The sequence below is a fragment of the Mchenga conophoros genome, linkage group LG6 (assembly GCF_057382185.1).
Source record: "Mchenga conophoros isolate Kocher_MC1m ecotype Shallow Benthic linkage group LG6, M_conophoros_male_GT1.1, whole genome shotgun sequence".
Lineage (NCBI taxonomy): Eukaryota > Metazoa > Chordata > Actinopteri > Cichliformes > Cichlidae > Mchenga > Mchenga conophoros.
In genome coordinates, this window is record NC_140531.1 from 11,194,214 (window position 1) to 11,218,708 (window position 24,495).

A 24,495-nucleotide genomic window follows, 5' to 3' on the forward strand; every position below is an offset into this window, starting at 1 on the left:
ATCAGCATGTGAGTGTGTGTGAATGCTAGATGAGATGCTCAGGTATAGAAGAAAACACTGCGATGAATGTGTGTGACCTGTTTAGAGTTAAAAAAAAGAACATGAGGAGAGCTCAGTTAGAGTACAAGAGTGTTGTGTAAGCACCATGTTTAATATAATACCTGACTGATATGAAGGAACTGCAGTCAGCAGATTTCAGATCATTATTTTGCAAAGGATGCAATTAAAAAGTCAACTTTTTAATCTTATGTTTTCATATACTGTTGGGATCAGAGTGGCAACATGCAATTAAGAGTAAAAGAAAGTTGCCACATTTGTAGTTTTGGAGCAGTAAAAATGTAGTCCAAGGTCACTGAGTTATACTTAATTGATTTATTCAGAAATTTACCTCAAACAAACAAACAAACAAAACGAGCTCCAATTTAAATCTGTTCATTACTATACTTTTATTTATTAATTTATTTACTTTTCATTTGTTGTTGTAATACTGTTTATAATAGTAGAGAAAAGAAGTTTTTTCTTGGTTTGCAAGCCGAGCCAAGAAAAAGAGTATGACCTTCTTAAACCATATGTATACTATTTACTGTTCTTTTTTTCTTTGCCCGAGAAAGATAACTGTGATAAAAACACAAAGCAAACACACGACGCTATTAAATACTGAAAGCACACTCTCGTACGTTTAACCTGCCTAATTCTATTTAACCGGCACGCCTTGGAGAAAACCGGCACAGCTGGTGAAGCAGGACCAGCACAGCACTTCATTAACCAGAAACATCAGCAGTGATGAGTAAACTGAGCACTGGCGTCTGATCATCTTGCTGAGAGTCGTTCACTCGGCAGGCAGCTGTGCTTGGGAACACAGCGAGTGTTTTTACTCATAAAAATCAGGGAGAGGACTGAAGCAGCACATTTGATCGGACCTTTCTAGCAATTCAGATGGCCTCAGATGATTACATGGCAAACACGAGGTTTTCACTGCTATTATGGGATTAGGAAGAGAGACTGAGGTGGAACATATGGATAAGCAGGAAACTGTTGGTGGAAACTATTGTTTTATAATAACGCTGCAAAGAGGAGGAGGAGAAGGAAAGAGGAACATAATGAAAAGTTGGTATGGAGGATGTAGGTTAAAAAAAACAACAATGACAACAATAAGGATAGCAGTGATGATGGTGGTGACACGGACCATTTCTGAAGGAAATCACACATTGCTGCCGTCAGGCACTGCAAATAAAAGCAAGTGGCACATATGCGTCAATAGATATGTCACAAGTTTATCACTTATCAGGTAACACAACAAGTCTAAAAATAAACACTAAGAAAAAACTCCCTTAAAAAACGCTGCATCTGTTGTTGCTAAGGTAATAAGGAAAAATATCTACTGCGTGGCTTCCTTTTGTTTTGTTTTGCATTAGCCAAGACGACCAATTATCACATGAAGAGTCTTTCCTTTCACCCCAACAGCTCTCATGCAGTCAGCAATCAAATCCTCCATTCATCCTTGAGTACTTGATCACCTCTAAATGTCACTGTTAAGTTTATTTATTTATCAAGAGACACACAAACACACACACACACACACTCATAATGTATTATGTACTAGTGTTATGTAATTACGTGTTAGATTAAGTACACAACATGTGATAAATCACATTCACCAGCTTACTCATATACTAATGGTGGCAAGCAATCTAAGGTAGGAGTATAAATGGTAAATGGCCTGCATTTGTATAGCGCTTTACTAGTCCCTATAGACCCCAAAGCTCTTTACACAACCCATCATCCACCCATTAACACACACATTCACACACTGGTGACAGCAAGCTACATTGTAGCCACAGCCACCCTGGGGCGCACTGACAGAGGCGAGGCTGCCGGACACTGTCGCCACCGGGCCCTCTGACCACCACCAGGCAACGGGTGAAGTGTCTTGCCCAAGGACACAACGACTGAGACTGTCCAAGCCGGGGCTCGAACCAGCAACCTTCCGATTACAAGGCGAACTCCCAACTCTTGAGCCACAATCGCCCCATTAATGTACTGTTGTTACTGTTGCTGCTGTTTTTATATGGGACATTTGGCAGAGATTAAATGTCACGTATCACACAAGGCCATAGCCTGTCAGGGGGCACCCAGATTTGAACTGGGGACCTCTTGATCTGCAGTCAAATGCTCTACCATCAAGCTATACGTCCTCGCATGTGCCAGTCTGCAGGAAGGAACAATCTAGAGCAGAGGTGTCGAACTCAAATACACAGTGGGCCAAAATTCAAAACTGGAACAAGGTCGCGGGCTAAAGTTAATATTTATTGAAAAAAAAATCTTCCTCCAGATATAAGAATGAATCTCTTCTTATGGACTCAAACAAGTTTTGCTGAAAAACTGAATATGGAACAAGAAAAGCTTAATACTAAACAATATAAATATTAGCTGTATAATACCAGTAGGCCAGCTCTAATAATAATTTGGTATGGCTTCGCGGGCCAAATGTAACTAGGCTGCGGGCCAAATTTGGCCCGCGGGCCAGAGTTTGACACCTATGATCTAGAGTAAATTTCCCCAACATTCAACTATTTAGGCTCATCTTTAAATGCCACTGAGCCAAATATGAGTTTTGTTGGTTTTGGTTTTGTCAGTGTTACCCGAACAGGGAAACACGTGTTGTTTCTTGGCTGTACAAAGACCAAAAGATTCACAAAGTCTCATTAACACAATATTCTCTCAGTAAAAGAGATGCTCAGATTAGCAACAATGTTATCTATGTGGGGTTGTTGTCTGAAAAGCAGTGTGTACGCTCTGTCAGCTCTTCCTGTACAAAGCGAAGGCGGTCCTCAGCATTTCATACTCATGGACCTGGCGACGGCTGTGCTCTACAGCTGCTTCACACTCGCTGCCTCATTGTACCGTTTGCATATTTAGCTGCTCTGTTCCACTTCCCCTGCTGTTGATGTTGGGAAAACACACACAACAATACAGCTGTGAGGCAGCTGCCCGCCCTCTCTTTTCCTCTCCTCTCAGCATCCCCCTGCCTTTTCCTTCTTCCCTTGCTTTGACTCAGCAGTCGCTCATTCGCTTTCGATCTCATTAAAGCTTGGTTTGAGAAAAAAAAATTGTAAATTGATTCACAGAGCTGTGACAATGTCAATGGGTACGCTTTTTTTTTTCCAGAGCACACTTAGTATTTGATTACAGTTTTTTCTGAATGCTTAAACCCTAACTGTGATTCCTGTAGCACAATCTCTAAAACTATTCAGACTTATAGCAAAACCACTCACTGAGTTTGCAAAACTAAAAGCACAAAAACTGCTTTGCACTCAGTTTGCAATTTTGTAACACACACTTTGCAAAACTGTAGGCACAATTCACTGCACAACACTCAATTACCAAATTTCCAACACACTCCTAGCAAAAGTATACACATGTATGGTTATCATTAACACTAATTTGCCAACTGTCTGGCACACTTTCACATGTGAAAACTTCTTTAGATAATTAGTTCACTTTGCAATCAGCCTAAGCACTACAATACAGGTAAGCTGTGTGTGCGGAGTACAATGGAGGGAGCAGAAAGTGTGAGAAGTAGAGGAGGCCGAGGAAGAGGACGTGGAGGTGAAGAAGTAGGATGAAGAGGATGACAAGGACAAGGAGGAGCAAGAGGAAGACGAGGAGGGGGGAGAGGAAGATGAGGAGGGGGGAGAGGAAGATGAGGAGGGGGGAGAGGAAGGGTAGGAAGAGTAAGAAATAGAATTGCTGATGACATCAGAGCTACAATAGTGGACCATGTAATCAACCGTGGAATGACCCTGAGGGTAGCTGGCCAACGGGTCCAGCCTAACTCGAGCCGCTACACTGTAGCAAGTACCATAAGGACATCTTGAAATGAGAATCAGTGAGTACAGTCACTTCGCACAAAGATTTGTAGCACTGCCATATGCCAATGAGAAACACACCAATACCATTGATGTAAAAATACTGAAATTGTTACTTTACAGAATTGCTAGATGACCAGATGCTGGGGCAGAGGAAGCATGTTCACTGCAGACCAAGTAACCCATATAGTCATTATGGCGATTGCAAATAATCCTATACTTGGAAATAAACACTTGTGTTTGTTTTGATGTGTTTGAATAAACACCAGTACTTGAAGTTTGGATCCCTCCATGTTTACAGACCTATGACAAAAGTATGAGCTCAAACTGACATAGCCTACCTTGTGCACAGAGAAAGCAAAAGCCAGATGTGTTTTATATTCATACCATCAATGTGCAGTTGGCGCATTGTGTGCTTAGTAGATGATGGCTTGTGTGTACTGTTTGATACGGAAACACCATTTTTACGAAGGTGTGAAGAGTTAATCTAGCTGTGTTTGCTTTTGCAAGAGAACTACAATGTTTTGATTATTGGGTGACAGGTTTTCTTATTTGTGTGAAGAGTTTTGCAAAATTAGCCAATAGTTACAAAAAATGTGCTTAAGCAATCAGAAAAAACTGTAACACCAATTCTAATACAAAGTAGGGACCCAAAATAAAATATTTTCCTTTTCTTCTTCATGAAAATCTTGAAAAAAATACCAGATGTGACTCATACTTACCGCACAAGAGAGGGTGAGGTAGATGTAACACTAGCTAGCTTAGTTCTCTGGGAAGTTTAGTGTTAGCAATGCTAACACTTCCGACTTACAATCACTCACTGCTAATTGCTCACACAATGATAATGACTTGCTATATTATTGGAAAGATAATGGAATTAAAAATGCTTCACAAGGAACAAATACCACTTTTATGTTTTATGGCTAGCTGTTTTATGGCTAGCTGTTTTATGGCTAGCTTCAAAAGCTAGCCATTCGCTGAAGTCCACTTTGTGACATTTCCAGTTTTCTTCCATTTTCATCCTATAACGCAGTCCTCTGGCTAATGAAACACCATCTGAATGCATCAGTTCATCATAACAATAATTATAACATTTTATTTACTAGAATGGAAATACATCAGAATATTTCACTGTGCAGGATGAGTTTATGGAGTTAAAAATAGAGCAGATATTAGAGCAGATGAAAATAAAGTATAAGTCTTCAGTGATCCTTAAATGCTTACTTCAGAGTTTATCTTTGCCCATTTTTCTTCATTGTGACCCCACTTGGCTTTAAACAAAGGAGAGATTTTTAACGATAACTCATGTATCCCAACAAAACTTCTCAACTTTTGATCCTATAGGATATAACAGGAAAATAACATTCAATAGCCCTAAATGAGACAGCCCACCAAGATAGCAGCAGGACAAGCTTCCAATGTTGTGTGTTAAATCTTTGACACGAGCTTGAACTTTGGTAGGAGCGCAGCATTTGGTTTCTTCATTCTACAACTGGCTGTGGTGAAAGAGGAAGTCAGCAAGAGGAGAGAGGGGATGAAATTTCCCCTTTTAATTAGATAAGGATATTAGACAGGAAGTTAATTAACGCTCTTACACAGACTCACATGTGCAGCAAGGTTTAAAAAAAGAAAGAGAGTGTGAGAGTGAAAGCAAAAGAATGGTACGATAACCTTCATGTGGTACAAGCCAGATATGCTGTTTGAATTAAACCAACTTCAGCTTCAGAAATTTGAGGCTTAAACCTTTTTTTGATTACTTGTTTGTTGCCGCTGGTCAAAGGAAATGAATTAGTCTTTTTTGTCCGTATTCAGTTTTTGAGGGGTTTTCTTTAGTCTGATCTTATTTTTGCAACCACGCGAATGTGGATCCTCCAGTAAACATATTTATTTCCAATTCATAATGAACACACAAAATGCTAAAATGTCAAAAAGCTGCAGTACCTTGAATGTCCACTTGAGACTTCTTTCGGAGATTTTGAGGTGACTGTCGTAATTTGGCACTATATTAAAAAAAACTGAATAAATAGAATTGAATTGAGTATATTTTCAGTGCAGCTCTGTTGCTTTTGTTTCACAGTCTTATCAAAATGACTTTGCAGGTGAGTTTGTGCCTCCCCTGGCTTTGACATGCCACAAACAACAGAGGCTGTATTCGCACATCTGTGTCCCCCAGTGTCACGGACAGCTGTGCAAGCTGTTCTGCTCTGTCTGGTTCTGCAGTAGTTCACCTGCTCAAACACATGTGCGTGTGTGTGGTTTTTATCCTTCCTGTCTGACATACCAGGAATTTTATGCTGAACCTTCAGAACTGACAGCAAGCAGCGCTGTAAACGTGATACGCTTTCAATAATACATTTGAGAGGTCACACTTCATCCTGTCATTGACAGCAGAGTGATCCCAAGGTCTGCCAATTTGCTAGTGTGTAAGTATACGTGCATGTGTGTGCATGCGGTCTAAGAATAGCTAAAGAGGGATGCCTGCTTCCTCTGTCTTCCCTCAGCAGTGAGGAAGAATCTAACGTGACTCCCGGCTTCCATAGTGGTCCATCAAGCCATGACCCCAAAATGAGCTTCCTGGAAAACATTCACTGTCTACAACGAGAGTGCATTTATCTTCAAGTCACCAAGCTTCTCAGTTCAAAGCAAAAATAGTTTTTTCTCCCCAATAGAGCAGGATGACTTTCTAAAGGCCAGTAAAATAAAGCCCTTTGATGCTCTTTTTTAAAAAGAAAAAGAGAAACATGCCATAATAGTCCATCTTTAAAGCCTTGTAGGTAAAGTTCTGTACCAGAGGATAATGTAAATCTTACTAGTACTTTTAGATATTCAAAGTGCTGACGGCTTATCTCAGCAGGATGAAAAATAATTTGCCTGCAGTCCTTTTGAAAACATGTGAAACAAACGTGATAAGAATCAGCTTGTCGTGATGCTGCGGCAGTGTGTGAGGACAAACCAAGGTATTTTGCATATTTTGCACATTCTGACATTCTCGGTAGAGCAAGAAATCTGAATTTGTCGTTTTTTTAATGTGTCTGACAGACAGTCCATCTCTATCTTGGTAACAGGTGGAGTTCACCTTGTCTAAACAACTGAAGCAGCGCAGCCAGTGAAGTGCTTTCAAAATGCAATCAAAGGATTGTCTGGACTTTCTGCTTCTGTTTGGTTTGTGCTGTTTGCTAACCCCCACCCCCAGTCGTTCAATCTAAACTATAATCCAACCAGCAAATGCTTAGACTTTTTAGTGAAACTGTTTGTTTGAGCTCTGACTCTTAACTTTATAAAGCGGGCTGAATTTGCTGAACACATCTCTTTTCTCATTCTCATATTCTAAAAGTGCCGCAGTGGATTATCACTGAGATGAAAGGAAAAATTCCCCAGCTGAACCACACAGCTGCATTTTAATATATGGCGTAAAGACTTTGTCACCAAATATGACAGTTTGACATTATGAACACAGACTGAGACTGAGATTTATTCAGATGGAAATAGTATTCGATCTATTATAGTACAGACTTTCCCTTTAAGAGCACCCACAGGCTCTTGGGTTTCCTTGCGACTAATAAGAAGGTGGCAAAAAGAGAAAACCGAACCCCCGGAGAAAATTTTACGACTTTTACGTCAATTGCAACTTGGCAACATAAAGATACAGACTTCCGCAGGAAAACCTTCAAAATAAAATTTTCCCACGCCGTATATATTAATAAATGAAACGCTGTGTCTTAGAATTTAGTGGAAATTCGTGATTTGAGTGGATTTCCACGTAGAATATCGCTATATCATGATAAATACGAGGCTGAATGACTATCAAACCACGAATAGTTTCTTTTTTAAATTTCAAATAAGATGCTTTCCGGTACGAGTTCATTCCATCAGTCGAGCTTGATTATTAAACTTCAAGCTGTTTCGATTCGGAAAAGCGACTCGCCGCTCGAGTCGCAATCAGAGAGGAGAGAGGCACGACGGGAGAGAACAACCTGATCCAGCGGATGAACGAGCGTGCGAGCGCCCGGAGGAGGAACAGACACGCAGCCAAGCACGAGACATAAAAGAGCCGCTATTAACGAGAAACGCGCTCGGGTTTTGCAGTGAGATAAACGCGCTGGGATAAGAATATTCTGACTTTTATTTCACAGCAGAGTCCAGAGAATTACGCGCGACGCGCAAGTCCAAGGTGAACCAACTTTTACGCACGGACCTTTGGAGATGTGGGGCTCAAAATGTTACCATGAAGTTGCATCATTGTTACATTTAACTGCAGTTTTGGAGCGAGAACTTGCGATTTAATCAGTTTTACTGGATTTTTTTTTCTTATCCAGAAAGTGGACGAATCGAACACCTTGGCACACGCGCACGAATCTTTTTATTTGCATATTTGGAGGACGTTATTTGGACTGTCTTTTGCATTACATGCTGATATAACAGAAACTGTGTAGCTGCATTTTTTGTTGTTTCCCAACACCCGGCGTTACGCACTTAGCGCACTGTAAGGTACCCTTGACGTCTCCCGAGTTTTCTAAAAAAGCGGTATGGACAGAGTCAGACGTCTAGCCTGCGCGTGAGTCACCGTGAGCAAACATTTGGACAAGCGGCGCTTGTAGGCAGTGACACATTTTGGGATATTTAACAGTGCGTGCTTTGCACCAGAGGTCAGCACACAACACCGGGAGGACGCTCGGTGCAGCCGGGGGATTGGACACCGAAGTGCTAAATGCCCAGCCGGTCGCTTGCGGCTCCTCTGGCTGGGCGGAAACATGAGGTCCTGGGTCCTGGTGCTGCTGCTGGCTGCGCTTTTGGCGGCCCGTCTCCGGCTCGGCAGCGCTGAGGTAAGACTGTGGGACTTGCTGGTAAATATTTACGAGAGGACACAGGTTAAGAATCAATATAGTCGCACTGTTGATTTAAGGATGATGGAGGTAGTAAGACCGAGGTGATCTGTCTTGAAAAGCAACCACAACAAAATTAATTTTGATTTAAGATTGGTATTTTATATTTGTAGCAAAACTTTTGTCCGCTTTTTTTTTAATTTAAAGGCTTAAACATTATGTCTGCGTGGGAAAAATGGTTGGCTTTAGGGTCACCCGTGAGACATCCAGGACACACTGAGAAGCCTGCAAAAGGTCATGAGTTTGAAACCATTAGCACGTAGATGTTTTGGATGGGACTGGCAGGGATATCTTTCTTATTCTGATCGTTACTAACCTGAGAATACAGTTTTCCAAAGGTAGGATTTAATATCAGTGAAATAACAGTCAACACGGTTGTGAGTTCATGTTCAGACTCTGATATGTCACATAGTGAGCCAACTTGAATTCTTGACTTGTGAGTAAGTGTTTGACATATATTACTCCCTGAGGTGATTCTGCGAACGGTTGGTGGATGTTTCCTGTTACACATTATGGGCCAAGTAAAAGAGAAAATGTAAAGTTTGTGTGTTTATATGGGTGAACCTGTGCACGAGTCTGTTCAATAATCTCTGTGTGCCTCTGCAGCTTGTGCATTATCTGCTTCTCTCTCTGTCACGTTTTGAGAAGGTCATATTCCCGATGTATTGAGCGTAACAGTGCCACAGAGAGAGCGGGGAAGCCAGGTTGAGGGTGGGCCTTGGCTAGTGGCCCAGCATCAGGAGTTATACCAGTCTAAAGAGCTAGAGCCAAAATCCATCCATCAACATAGCTGTTGTTTTTGTTGTCATGACAAATACACCAAGGACCTCTGTCGCCACACCTTTAAAATCATCTTTCTATGGAATTGATTCTTTAAGGATTCCCATTTTTCCAGCTGCTATGTATATCTCTGCGAACAGAAATGCATAGTTGGCCAAATAAAGACTGTACATGTATAATTACAGTAAAAAAAAAAAACAAACATAATGTGTAAATACCTTATACATATGTAGTAGTTGTTTGGACTTGGTGTGGACCACTTTAGCACATAATCATGATCACAAGAATATTTAACCAGCTGGGACTTCCCCTTACGAGATGGTGCACAAGTGTTTCGCAGTGTCATTCATTTGTTTGCCTGGAGCCCTGGAAAAAAATAATTCACATCTAAATCACAAAAAAATGTTGGCACCTTCTAAACACCCCCGTGAGTGTTATTTGAGTAAGGTCAAGCTACATTTTTAGCTCTGCTTAAACTCAACGATTAAGTTGATACAAGAAATATAGTGTCACAGTTAACATGCCAAAAGATCTAGCCCAGTGTTGCATGAATGTCACACTTAGTCGTGTTAACACTTCTATTCAGGATAGCCTCCTACATGGTTAGCTCTGTCCAAGGCAACTCAGTACATGCATATATGCAGTATATACATTGTTTGCGTTGTAACACCGTCGAGGTGAATGAAAGTGTGACTAGACCTTAGTTGACCTGAAATTTTGTGTGATCTCCTTTTTACCAATCTTAGGTTCTCTTCCTCAAAACCACATCATCCTGTAAGGGTTGGAACTAACAAATGGAGTCTTCCTTTATACACTTAGAACATTTACTCTGAATAAACGAAGGCTTCAGTGTTGCACAGTTCACCTTTGACAGTGTGCTACTGCTTCAGAGGTTCAGTAACTTCACTGTGTTGAACCCAAGTATGGTGTGAGTTAGATTTGTGGCCCCTAGATTGTAGGCCAGCACACTTGGGTTAATTAGCATTATGAATTTACTTGTTAAGTCAGTGTATCTCTCAGTGTTTGGCCCACTCGTTGCAAAATGAAGTCTTTGGCTGTCTTAGTTTGGTCACATCTATTGGTGGAAAACACTTCAATCACACGGAGGTAATCCAGCTACATCGTGACATTGCAGGTTGATGTTATCAGTTAAACCCCAAATCTTTATTTTAATTTATGTGGCAAGAACTGTTTTTTCTGCCTGCTGTTAAAGGGTAATGCAGTCAAACTGTCACTTCTTTTGCATCATCATGCATCAAACAGGTACAAGTGTGAATGCACACACAGAGTTGTAACATTTCATTTTTTAAAAATCCATTTAAATGGAACTGGAGTCAAATACACAAAAGCCCCCACGCATCAGGTCAGACCTTAATTCTTTCATCTTCTGCTGTTCAAATCACAGATGCTGATTGGTGGCTGCTGAACAGGTTGTTGTCTGACTATTGTCTCTGCGGGCGAGCGGGGATGATTTGCTGCTGCTGCCTGTCGGCTTGATCCATTTTACATAAGAACAACAACTAATCTGCCAGGGATTTCATGGACTTTGTGTCCCGTGTAGCGGTGTGTGTATTTCTGTGGTGTGTGTGCACATCTGGATACGTGACCGGGCGTAGCTGTGTATGTGTTAGCGGACATATGTGCTTGTGTTTTTTTGTATTTGTGTGTACTGCAGAGGGGTTATGCCTCTGAGTGAGTGCATGTGTGTCAAATAGAAAAAGTGCAGTGGCACATAAGAGTATTTGTTTGTAAGCCTGTGCAGTTCATTTTTAGAGAAAAGTCAGTCTTATGTAATGCAGAATGAAAATGAAAAACAATGGAAATATTGTAGACTGTATATAAAAGATGGCAGTAGCCACTGCGATACCGCCGTTGTTTTGTGGGCTACCATTGGAGGGTCCAGCTCTAATATAGTTTAGTTTACTTTTGCAGTATTTTTTAATTTGGTGATGCTTTCTTAAGTTACAGTGTTTTGACCTCTCAGGGCCACCGTAATAATAATAATATATTGATCCCTGTGGGGAAATGCCTCTCTGCATTTCACACAGTGAAGCAATGGGCAGCCACCAATCTAGCACCCAGGGAGCAATGTGCAGGGACAGTACCTTACTCAGGGATAACTCAGGGTAGCCGTGCAGTGGATTTGAATCCCTGACCTTCTGATCATGAGGCCACTGCTCTACCTACTGAGCAATCCCATAAAGATAATAAAGAAGTTAATAAAATAGCAGTCAGGCTTTTACTTTGAAACAGGTTACTAGCCCCTTACATAGTGAAGACTTATCCTGAGTGGTTGAAGTCTATTATTATTTTTATTATTTTTTATCATTAATTCAACTCTATTTGGAGTGAAATGTTTGAAATTGCTTGGGCAAAACTGTCAGGCCAAAATCCAAACAAGACTGCTGAGACAAAGAGAAGCAGCAGCTCACAAGTGAGGAGCTGAGAGGAAAGACGATCTCTCAATTTTGTTTGACAAGTGACTAAATGGCTAATTAAGTTATTATTTCCACCTTTTGGTTACTGTGCAAATAATGTGTGTGTAGAACTCCCTTGAGTTTTCAGTGCGGTTTGATTAATTTATTACGCAACGTGCAAACACAAGATTCACTTAAAAGCCGCCAAATTATAGAAGTGGCACTTGCTGTAATGATCAGACTTGTGTAGCTGCAGCCACTTTGTTCACATCTCCTCCTCCTTCTTATTCTTCCCATCTCAGCTCATCTCTTCTCCCGCCCGTCCGCTCCCCCTTGTCCTCATGTTGGCTCCCCATCCATCATCCGTACCCTCATCTCTGCAGTCATGGTTGGATTGTGTGTGTGTGGGTGTGTGTGTGTGTGTTGGGTGGCGGTCATGATCTTTGTATTCAGCTTGTTTGTATATTTGTGCATAAGTGAGAGAGTTCCCACTGTTGTCTTCAAGTCTATCAGTTTATTTAGTAGTAAGTTGGCAGTCTGCCTCATCTTTGATAAAAGGAGGCATGTGTTGTGATACCACGGTGTGATTATGAGTCAGTAGTGACAGATATAGATTTGCTGTTATTTTGTGTTTATTTTTTTCCAGGGTCTGTGCTTCTGATTCCGTGTGTGTGTGTGTGTGTGTGTGTGTGTGTGTGTGTGTGTGTGTGTGTGTGTGTGTGTGAGAGAGAGAGCAGTCAGCTGGCCCCATAATTACATTCCATTACACTTCGCCTTTCTCCTCAAACATTCCATGCAAGCTCTTTGCCTTCCAGGCTTCCTCACAGGCCCCATGCAGTGTGTTATCACGAATGTGTGTATGACCTCCTCGCAGACCGTGACATCCTATATACGCTTATTTTAACCCATAAGCTCAGCCACACACACTCAGCAGAAAATAGATTTGTATAAGCCAGGATATTTAATTTATTGTGCTGAGCGATTTGAGCGATTTTCTGCTCAAACCACTGTTTTTAACTTGTCCTCTCATTCGTGTTCCTTATTTTTATAACCAGGGGGTTGTTGCATGTCCAAGTGAGAAACTATTCCCTGTCTCACTGCTCAGCTCTCTAATTTCTCTGTGAGTGTTTGTGCCTGCATGTGTTTGTGTGCATTTGCAATTAGCACTAGGGCTGTAATGAGAGCTTCTTGCATAGAGGAAACAGCCTGTGTGAGTGCAAGTTTGTGGCAGTGCTCGCTGGACAAATTTGGCAGACAGTTAAGTGGTTAAGCATCTGTACATAAACGGGAAAAGAGGGGGCGAGGTTGTGTGTGTAAGAGACTGTGAGTATGTGTATGTGTGTTTGCTTAACTAGGTCAGCCAGTGGCTCGTGAAAGTCATCCAGGTGTCCTGAGCCATCAACGCCCACAAAGCAGACAGAAGGAGACAAAAGAACAGAAAGCTAGTCGGGGAAATGAACGTATAGGAGGCTATGAAATGATGATAAAAGAAATCATTCTGGATCAGACAGCGGATAGACTTTAAACAGGTGATCATCCTAAGGAAAACATTGATTTTAATTTTAATTCAGCTGTATTTATATAATGCCAAATCACAACATTAGTCACCTCAGGGAGCTTTATATTGTAAAGACCCTACAATAATACAGACAAAGCCCCCTTTTATGAAGCACTTGGTGACAGTGGGAAGGAAAAACTCCTTTTTAACAGGAAGAAGCATGTTGCAGATCCCAGCTCAGAGAGGGGAAGGGGTGAGGAGAAGGAGATGTTACACTGACTAATTTATTTATTCTTAGAGTGTATACAGTCATATCTGTCAGCTCATCTGAGAGACAGTGTTGGTATATTCATGACAAACGGGGAGTCTGTTTGGCAACAAAGAAGCAAACAAATAAAAACCACAGTGATCACTGAGCCTACTGTCATCAGGTAGTTTGAGAGGGAGCTAGGCCACTACACTGCCTCTTAGCTTTGTTTTGAAGCTTTAGAAAATCTTGTCCACTGATGGTAGGCTTGGATTTGGCTAATTGCAGGTTCAGCAGTCCAGCACGGCCTTACCTGGGAGGGTAGGGTTTCAATTGCTTGTTAAGTCTGTACTGACTTATATTTAGCCTGCATGAAGCACATGTAAAACATGTAACGGCTAAGAAGGTGGAAGATGGAGATGGAAGGTTCTTTATTGTGATGGTAGATATGGACTGATTCTTGTGTGGTGCTCTTCTACTCTTTTATACAACGTCTCTCATAAACACACACAATCATATAAGGATTGCTTGTCTGTGTCCAAGTGCTTTCTATCAAACGTTCACACTCCGGTGAACAACTCAGGATTCAGTATCTTGCGTAAGGATACTTTAGCACGTTGACTGGAGGAGCCAGTCGAGCCACCAACCTTCTAATTAACAGATGAGCTGCTCTGCCTCTTCTAGATGTCTGCAGCATTAACATAGCTTTTCCAGACTTACAGCTTGCAAATCAAATATAATCAGAGTGAAGATCTGAATCTTTGCACTTGTGTGTGTGGAAAAACCTAACACGGGTGCTCCTAACAACATTAATGATGCTTCTGCTCAATTTAGGTGCAGAATTGTAACTGAAAACGGCTGCTTTGAAATGTAGAAAGGAATAAAGCAGAGAGGGTGCACACTGATGATGCCCCTCGAGTGCACCTCATCAGAAAGATCGGTTTACTGTTAAAATCACAAGAAACATCTCAAGTTTGGCGACCTTTGCATTTGCGAATAAGCTTCACAAAACCATAGGAGACACGTTGAGCAATTGGACAGTAAATCTGTAAAGACACAAGTCTGGTTTTACATAAAACTCATCTGACTAGCTGTGTCAGGAGAGATCCTGATCGTGATGACTGCTGCAGTTGAAGTGTTCACGGGAGATAAAACGGATAATATAAACACGTTTACGGCCACACATTTTTTCATCATCATTAAAGAGACCGTATCTACTTCGCTGCTTTCATTTTCCCGTCTCTCTCTGAGAGTTATCCACATGATCGTAACACTGCCTGATTTGTTTTGGCATTTTTCTGGCATGTGACACTATGAAGTGTTATTCCAACTGCTTGGAGATAGCGCGAACTTAGAGCCAACCACAGCAAAATGTGCCAATGACTTTTGAGTCATCCGCCTTTGATCTCGATAAAGAAACCACAAGGGTCTGCCCTTAAAAACAGCGACGCTGAATCCATAATGAAATCGTGCAGTACTTTTCATTAAAACTTCATTCATTAATACATGACTTCTCTCTCTCTCTCTATTTTTTTTATTTTTTTCGAGTAATAATGAGATTTCTTGCATAACTTAAAGGATATTTTTCATTCCTTTTTGTGTTGTTTTACAACACAAACTTCATGGTTTAGGCTGGTGGACTGCAACTGAACTAAAAGAACAAAAATGGTCAGGATTGATTCAGAGAAAAGGGGAAAAAGTCCTTGTGGGTAAACGGCCAAGGAGGGAGCAACAAACACCAATCACAACCATCATTTCCTTTGATGGAGGAAGCGAAAGTGGAGCAAATTTCAACTGGAGATCAAGGACTGAGATATTGTACGCCAGCCCTCGTGTCTCTCTCAATCCGCCAGCGCACAATTCTGTCTAGTTGTGTAACTGTTGTGATACATTTGCAACTGTCTTCTGCTGTTTCATGCACGTCGATCCTCTTCCTCATTTCGCATTGTGAAAAATAATCACCCAAATTAATCGAAGATCCGAACTCTTTAAAACACAGCGAGCCCGTGTATTCATGGTGTATATGTGTGGTGCTGTTTTCCCATGAATGCATTCTTTCCTCTACAAAGAGGACACTCCCTGCCTCCTGTGTAAAATAATAACTGTGCCACAGTTCAGGGTCAGGCTCTTGGACTTGAAACCCAGACTAGACCTGCATTTCCTTCCCAAACAAGACATGCAGCTAATTGCAATTCAAGATTGACCTTAGCCCTCAAACAGCCAATATAGTTCTTGTACTGGTGTTGGAGTCGTGCAGGTTTTGTGACAAGGCATTTGACACCAGCTTTGTTTCACTAGCAAAATATCCACGCTGCTAATTGAGAAGGAAAAAAAGGGCAGTTTAGGTTTGACTTGCAGAGCTATCTCCTGATAGGCAAACATGCAAAGTGAGAAAAAACTGCCTTAAAGCAGATATCATAGTTTGTTTACAGATCCTGGGGAGTACTTCTTTATATAACTTTATATGAACATATGAAGCACCATTTCCCTTACTTAAACATGCCTCAACCTTTAGCAAAGTATGTGACAAGAAGGACGATGTATTTGGTGTGGAAGTCCTGATTTGGGACACACATCAGTTAAGTTTCCCATGATGCACTGAGTGTTTCTTCTTGACTCACCTCTTTTCATTCTCCGTGAGTTTATACACTACTCTGCATTTAGTCATTAGTTTTTTATCATTCATTTCTGGCTCTCTTCCACATGGTTCTGCCAGAGGTTTCTTCCTGTTAAAAGAGATTTTTTCCTTCCCACTGTCACAAGGTGCCTGCTCACTCTGGGGTTATCTGTTGTTGGGGTTTCGTCTCTGTTTTCGGTATTGAATTGAACAGGATGCAATGTCACTTTGATTAGCGGCTTGGTAATCTTGCGTATCAAAGTCACTTTGAGAAAGATGCTGAAATTCAAAAACCTCCATGTATCCATGTGTGTTCTATTTGCCGTAGGGCTTACCTCACAATAGAAGTTGTTTCCAAGCAAATTATTATGATTTACTACAAATGCTTGTGTTTGTCTCAACAGGGCGATCCACTCCCTTCATCTCTGGTCGACCTGGTGAGGAACTCTCCCATCTCCTCTGTGGAAGACCTGAAGCTACTTCTGCAGGAGGAGACCGATGCAATAGGTACTAATGACCACAACGCACACATGCACACACGCACACACGCACACACGCACACACGCACATATACAGAAAGTAATAAGACTGACGTGGAGGAGGTAAGCATTTGGGTGTACCCACAGAACAGTTTGATGACAAGAGGAAAGATGGGAGGAGAGAGTAGCAGTGACCTTGTGTGTTTGACAAACTGAAAAGGAGAGAGAGAGAGAGAGAGAGAGAGAGAGAGAGAGAAAGAAAAGCCTTCAACACAAGGTCACTACATTGTTCTCCTGCTCTGGATTCCTCTCTTGGTTTTGAGTTATGGATGTTTGTATAACAGGCACAGACCTCCCCCCGCTATGCCTGCACCCTCAAACAGAGTCCAAACTAAGTTGTCCACAAATGCGCACCAGCGGGTGATTAAAAAATTAATTATAGTCTTACCCTTTAGAGGACTCAAGTCACAGATACATATATTAATAGACAGACTTTTGATCATAATGCATAAATAAAACAGTGACATAACGTCAACCACAGAGAGGAACCAGCAATGGGAAGGATGCTCAGAAACAGGACACGAGGAAGTGACTCAAAGTTTGTTTTTATGGCAGATCAAACTATTTTTTCCCTTTTTTGGCTGAAGCCAGTTATTTTTTGAGTTTTAGTTTTATCAAGATTCTGAGATGACAAAGTACGAATGACTCATTTTACTGCCTTTTTTTCTTCTTTTTTTAAGCAATGCCAATGTTCAAATTTAATTGTTCAGCATCTTAAATTCTATCATGACTCAGTGGATGTTGGAACTCTGCTTCAGGTCTATCTTATTTAAGTTTGCTTTGTTCCAAACTTGAATCACTGAATTTTTCTCTGGTACTACTGAATGGTTAACGTTTGGGCTTTTCCCTGCACAAATAGGTTACAAAAGTTGTTTGACATCTTCAAAATGAGTGACGTAAGCCTGAGCTGTACTTTGTATTTAGTGCAAATTATCCATTAAACTTTTATTGTGTATTGATAAATACAATACACAATAATAAACAATAATGCTGTGTTTAAAATCAATGAGGCAAAGAGTTGAACAGTTGAAGAGTTGACTGCTTTATGATGTGAAACTGGTGTAAACACCATCATGTGAAATGCTATTGTTACCATTCTTTTTGTTAGCTAAAATGCTAGCAAAGCTAGTACTGTTACTGTTAGCATTTAGGCACATGTTCATTAGCATTATGCTATGCTCAGAAATATATTTTTCTCAGTTTTGCATTTTCCATTTTCTCTGCAGAAGAGTTTCTTGTTATCGCTGTGTAAATATATGTACTCACTTTAATAAAAACATGAAAGTCTTGGCCCTCAGAAAGAGATTTAACATGAAATAAAATGCTATCAGAATTAGCAGAATGAGCTACACAGCCTGCTGATTAGCTGGCTAGCAAAAATTAAATGAGTCAGATATTAATATATGAATGAGGACGACAAGATTCAGCTCTCCAATCCAATTAGAAACAGACAAATATTCAGATAAAATGAGAAATTAGCCTCTGAGAACCTAACAATCTGCTCTCTGTCTGAACCAGGCAATTAATTTGTGCTGCCAAATAGCACTTCATACATTAATGTACTGCACGTAGACACACGGAGTAGCCACATGCAATCTATACCCAGGGATATAATTAGGGCTTAGAGGGTAGAGTGTGAAATGACGACATATGTGAGAGTGCAAACATACGCTCACAGTTCCATGCATGAGCTATATTTAACTGCTCATATCTCGCCTCAACAGTATTCTTGACAGCAGCGAGACAAATTGTAGCAGAAAATAGCCTAATTGTTTTAGTGGAGGAAAAAAATGGCTTCCTTTGTGTAGTGAACAATGAGTTTAGCTAAAAACTGCCCTAACGGACTTGCATGTTACAGGGTTTCTGTTGCCTGTGAAAGTGCTTGCTTAATTTTACCCAAGACTGCTATTAAGTTCACTGCTAACTTTCATCCTTTGATCCCCTCTCCTTTCTTCTTTTGCAGAAGAGGAAGAGGACGTGCATGATATTATCCCAAAAGGCACCCATGGTCGCTACATTAGAAGTCTTGGTAAGTTTCTGCATCTACCTTTTATCCCTCAAAATCATTTATTTATTTATTTTTATTTTTTTTAACCTCGTATGCTAGTTCTACTATAACTCACAAATTCATCCATGCCTTTGCCTCTCTTCTCTCCTAACAGTGGAGGCGCAGCCAGCCCAGCAGGCGGCCTGTAAAGTGCGAACAGAGGTGATGGAAGTAACGAGGTCTATGCTAGATCGCCGCAATGCCAACTTCTTATTGTGGCCGCCATGTGTGGAGGTGCAGCGGTGTTCAGGTTGCTGCAACAGTCCACGGATGGAGTGTGTCCCTATAGTCACCTCCACCAGATACCTACAGGTATGCAGATCATGCAGCTCCCATTAATGACTTCAGGGAGTAACTGAGAGTCACAAGTGGTTAATATTGTCTAATATATGGTTTTGGATGCACATTTACAGAATTATATAACATATTAGCCAGTTTAAAGGAGTACAAAGGCTAAAAGCTAGCCTAAGGTCTGAGTTGTGATTTTTATTTGATTGCCTGAAGTGACTTAGACTGACATTGTTAATTTATTTGCAACCTGAGTCTATGCATGACGCTTAAAGAACAGGTAAATCAACATTTTTTTCTTTTTAAAAAGAGAAAACAAGTCTTGACTAGGATCCATCAAATAGCCTGGAAATGCTAACGTGTCTGAAAGTGTCAACAGCAATTAGAGCTCTTTGCTACTCATTCAAAAACTTCCTCATTAAAAATACAGAGATAATTTCACAGTTTAGTTCTGTATTTCTGATTTTTTTAAAATCACAATCAGTTGTGCTAATTTTGTGATCTTTTTCCACCTTTTTTATGCCAGGTGATAAAGATTCAGTACATTAACAAGAAGCCCCATTATGAAAAACCCATCATCCCAGTGGAGGATCACGTCAGCTGCAGGTGCCAGAGCCTGTCCTCCTTTTCCTCCTCATCTGTTCCCTCTAACCCCATTCCTCCTCCACCTCCCCCACAACAGCCGCCACTGTCCTCCCACGTTCCCCGGCTCGTTCAGCCCCCTTCACCCAAGACTCAGACCTCCAAGGCTGACCTCCATCGCCACGATGACCTAAAGTACAACCAGCAGCATTACGGTCCTGAAGAGCGTGAGCCGGCGGTGAGGCAGTGGCAGCATGGCAGTTACACCCAGCTTGTACACTGGACCCAGCCCAGGGTGCATCAGATACCCCAGCCTGGGTTGCCCAGGCCGGTCAGCAGCTGGCCATCTGAAGCGAGGGCGGAGCACAGTGTCATGGGAAGTACACAGCAAGTGGGGCACGGTAGTGGGTTTGAAGGGAGCAGGGAGGAAAGTGGTGTGCATACATCACACAGTGGGGGCCAAGTGCATCATCCCGATCACGCAAAGAGGCAGCAACAGTTATTAGAGCATCAGCAAAGGCATCAGCATCATCAGCATCATCATCATCATCATCATCATCAGTCACATTATCCACAGCAGTACAACCACGGAGCAACGGAGGACCGAGAGCTGAGAACGCAGTATCGCCTCGACACTCCCCAGTCAGACAGTGCCTCACCCCCTGCCAGCCAAACCGAGCCACCCAAATTTGAAGAAACCTCCACCCTTCCATTAACAACCATTCAGAAAGACTTTGTGACCAGCCAAAAAAGTATAGAGGTCACAAATCACAAACAGGCTGAGACTGAAACAGCCAGTCAAAAAGAAGGGAACGAGAGGGAGGAAAGTGGCTCAGCTAACAGCGGGGACTCGGCCACCACAGAGCTGGCCAATCAGGGGAAGAAAAAAGACTCTAATGTGACCGGTGAGGACGGTCGCTTAACAGAGGCAGAAAGGAGGCAGAAACTTCTGGAGCTGGTACAGAGAGAACCGAGTGAGCAGACTCATCTACATCCGCTTCATCCTCACCAGAGACCAAAGCCAACTACATTTAAAACAGGTACTGTTCAAATATGTGTGTGTGTGTGTGTGTGTGTGTGTGTGTGTGTGTGTGTGTGTGTGTGTGTGTGTGTGTGTGTGTGTGTCTGTGTGTGTGTGTGTGTGTGTGTGTGTGTGTGTATAAACAGCATTTTTGAAAACTGAATTAAAAAACCAAATTGTTTTTTTAATACATTTTTAAGTGGAAGGTGTGAAAAGCAAACTCACTGCTGGACAGATTTTTGGATACACACCACCACCCTGGATGTGTGGATTGTACTCAGTGTTAACAATCATTTTAGTTTTTACTGGAAAGACATATCTTGGTGGCCAGTGCTCTGTTTTTTCATATTTCGCACCTTTAAGGAACGTGGTCAGGATCCACATTAAAATCTAGCTGGCTCTTTCTTTACTCGTGTTCCACTGCTCCAGCAAGTTGCATGCAATTTGACAGTCAAGCAAACAAATGCCACCTGTCACACAACTCCACTGTAAATTTTACCTCGTGCGCGTTCCCAGGCAGGAAGCAGCTCAGAGTACATGTATGACTGAACAACATGGCCACATGTGTCCTGCCATTCTTCCTCAATCCCCTGAGAGCTCTGCAGTCAGAAGGCTGAACTTCTGACTGTGGGAAAACCTGCAGGCAGCCACAGGCTTTGTTACACAGGCTTCAAAGTTATCTGGTGCCCTGCAGGGTACAATTGGAGCCACTGCACAATTTCTATACCATGTGTTAATTCTTTGCTTCACTTACTTGTGCAAGAAAAGGTTCTGTGTTCAAACTTGGCCAAACAACTGCAGAAAAAAGTTGACTCATTCTGTTTCTACTGCCTGTTTTATCTCTTCCAGCTTCCTCTACGGCGGCTCCCATTTCGCCTTCAGCCCGTAAAGCTCCGTTTCGTCCCGCTTCACCACGCCGCAGGAGGAAGAACCGCAAACGCATCAGCAAAGCAGCCATTAGAGCTATGATCATGTAAACCTGCGAGGTAAGATCAAGGAGACAGACAGGGTTAAGGGTTAAGAGAGAGGTGAATATAAAGCTTTGTAGAAGGGACAATATTGTTTAACGTGAGGGTGGTAATCTGTGCACTGGTACTTGGAAGTCTTAAATGGAAGCTGAATGGATGCTGGGATCGCTGATAAAATAATTGAGCCATTGTCTGTGAAGGTTCTCAGTCATCCAGGTCATTGTAGTCTAAGGAGCTTGGAAAGAAAAGCGTCTGGACTTCTTTAAATGGCTTGAAGACATTTCACCTCTCATCCGAGAAGCTTCTTCGGTTCTAGGGTCAAATGGTGGAGAGACCCAGATTTAACCCCTGTGGGAGTATCCCCCCTTAGCTCATGTGATTAGGTAGAGGATCATTAGGGGGTCCTATTCCCCCTCCTGGGGGAATACTCCCACAGGGGTTAAATCTGGGTCTCTCCACCATTTGACCCTAGAACTGAAGAAGCTTCTCGGATGAAACGTGAAACGTCTTCAAGACTAATTGAGCCATTATTTTAATTACTAGTGTTAATATTTTGTTCGATAAAACGCTAAATGTAAAAATTCTGAAATCCATCTGCCACTGCTGGGTTCTGTCAGTAATTAGTAATACAGGAATTTGTCCATATTTAGTCTTCAGAGTTTTGTGGCAGCCAGCATTTAAATTCAAGATTCAAGATTCAAGTATTACATTTCGCTGCGTGTTATACTTGTATAACTATGCATGTGACGAATAAAGAATCTTGAATCAGCAGCAGGCTTCAAAAGCTAATACGCAGAAACAACAAAACATAAATTTGGTAAAAGTAAGGGCAAACCTATTATGTAGGGATATGCAACATACCCTGTAACCCAAGGGTTATTAGGTAAATATTATATCAGTGTAGACAAAAAGCTGACAGTGAACGTATGTGACTTATCCGACTTTTCTTTTGCCTTTCTAACAGGAAGATTTCAGCCAGAAACATTGCTCCAAAGGAATGTGGAAACACCAGAAGAATGGGTTTCTTAAACGTTGGACAGTCCGGACTGTGTGGACAGAGCTGAGGGTGCAAACAGTGCTGCTGTTTTCAATGGACGGCTTCACACGGAGTCACCTGCTCCAGAGATGCCGCGGCCCATCCAGCGTTAAGGATTTTATAAAAGTGCAATCATATGAACTCTGTGGACCAGAGGGTGTTTGACACACTGGATTTTATTTGGTTGAACCACAAGTCCAGCTGATCTGGACTGATGAGTGGAAGTGTGTGAGGTGCTGAAACAGAGTCGACTCTTTTTGCAGTTTGCAGCCATTGATTGGCGACTGTAACACCTTTCACTTCAACTTTGTGGTTCATCAGATGGAGAACCCGACTTGGACTTGGAAGTTAAGTGTTTGGGTCTCGATTTGAGACTGGAGACGTGGAGAACTGGATTTTTACACTGGGGTGATAACTGGAAACTGCAGAGTGCAGCTCAGGCCTCAATGCCAAACCTTACTCTTATCCTAAAATGTCTAAAGTTATCTAACACTGGAGTAGCCGTACACTGACCATACAACACTGACTTTAGAGAAGTGCTCTACCGTGTACTGTAGCTAAATATACTGGAAAATATCGATAACCTGCTCATTTTGTACTACTGCCAGATCAAAATGGAATGGAATAACAGCTAAATGCCTGCTTAGATAACCTGCTATGAATATCCACATTAAAGCAAGTCTTAAAGACCTGGCCTGTTAGAGATCGCTGTGAGCCAGTTATAGCCAACACTGTATTGTATAAATGCTTTTAGAAAATGATCTCCACGGGGAAAAAAAGAAAAACTTTATTTCTTAACTTATTTAAAAAAAGGGGGGATGTGAAATCCTCTGGTTCTCAAGTGTAATTATTGTTGTTTCAGATTATAATTATTGGTTGTACAACTGTTACTGTAATGAATGTTATTTTTAATATAAAATAAAAATATTGAATGAATATTTTGTTTTCACTTGACTGTTCATGCATGCATGAGTCTCTAAATGGAGGTGAACGCATGCCTGATACAAGTGCACGTTCACGTGCATGTTCAGCTGTGTGCATGCGCCAATAAATCAGACCGAACCGATAATCCTCACCCTATGACTGCACGTCCTGCAGCTCTGTCATGCAAAGCAAGGTAGGGGTCAGCAGAAATGTCTGGTTGCTATAGCAACTCATGGACGGCCATGTCAACAGAGGAGTATCGTATGGTGAAAGAGAGACGAGGGAGGGAGGGTGTCAGTGCAGGAATGGCCAGAAGATGAACGACAAGGGAGGGAGCGGGTGAGGGCTCAGCTGGGGGTGGAGTGGAGCAGAAATGGCATCCGAGAAAAAACAAGAAGAGAGAAGGAGCTGGAATGCAAACAGAAAAAAACAATCAACTCATTGAAATATACAGTTGTGAAACTATAGCAAGTAGAGACAGCAACATGGAAACTCGTTATAAAGATGATTTAAGAAAGAGAAGCAGTTTAAATGTCATTCTCTTGTGTAACGGGGGTTTCCCCCTGCAAAGCTAATTTGGTCAGCAGATTCTCTTCTTTAAGGACGATGACTCAGCATGTCCTTTACCAGGACCTGACATGTATAAACACTTCATAATAGCTCACATGTGGCAAATTTGCCTTGGAGATAGGCTGCAAATCTAAGCTTGAAGATTACTGTGCTTAGCTATATTTAGTATAGTAACAAACAAGATATTGCATGTTTTTTTTTTTGTAAAA

General features: G+C 41.6%; 1 protein-coding gene across 1 annotated transcript; it reads left to right on the plus strand.

The window, feature by feature from the left end:
- Positions 1 to 7,815: 7,815 nt before the first annotated feature.
- On the plus strand, positions 7,816 to 23,577 carry LOC146572153 (uncharacterized). The gene is made up of 7 exons (XM_085276154.1): positions 7,816 to 8,692; positions 16,716 to 16,818; positions 18,814 to 18,879; positions 19,013 to 19,209; positions 19,712 to 20,807; positions 21,638 to 21,774; positions 22,721 to 23,577. The coding sequence occupies exons 1-6, from the start codon at positions 8,621 to 8,623 to the stop codon at positions 21,763 to 21,765; spliced, it is 1,662 nt and encodes a 553-aa protein (XP_085132280.1). The 5' UTR covers positions 7,816 to 8,620; the 3' UTR covers positions 21,766 to 21,774; positions 22,721 to 23,577.
- Positions 23,578 to 24,495: the final 918 nt, after the last annotated feature.

Coding starts and splice junctions, on each gene's coding strand:
- LOC146572153 (XM_085276154.1), top strand. CDS start 8,621: ATGAGGTCCTGGGTCCTGGTGCTGCTGCTGGCTGCGCTTTTGGCGGCC. Junction 8,693..16,715: donor TCCGGCTCGGCAGCGCTGAG/GTAAGACTGTGG, acceptor TTGTCTCAACAG/GGCGATCCACTCCCTTCATC. Junction 20,808..21,637: donor GCCAACTACATTTAAAACAG/GTACTGTTCAAA, acceptor TATCTCTTCCAG/CTTCCTCTACGGCGGCTCCC.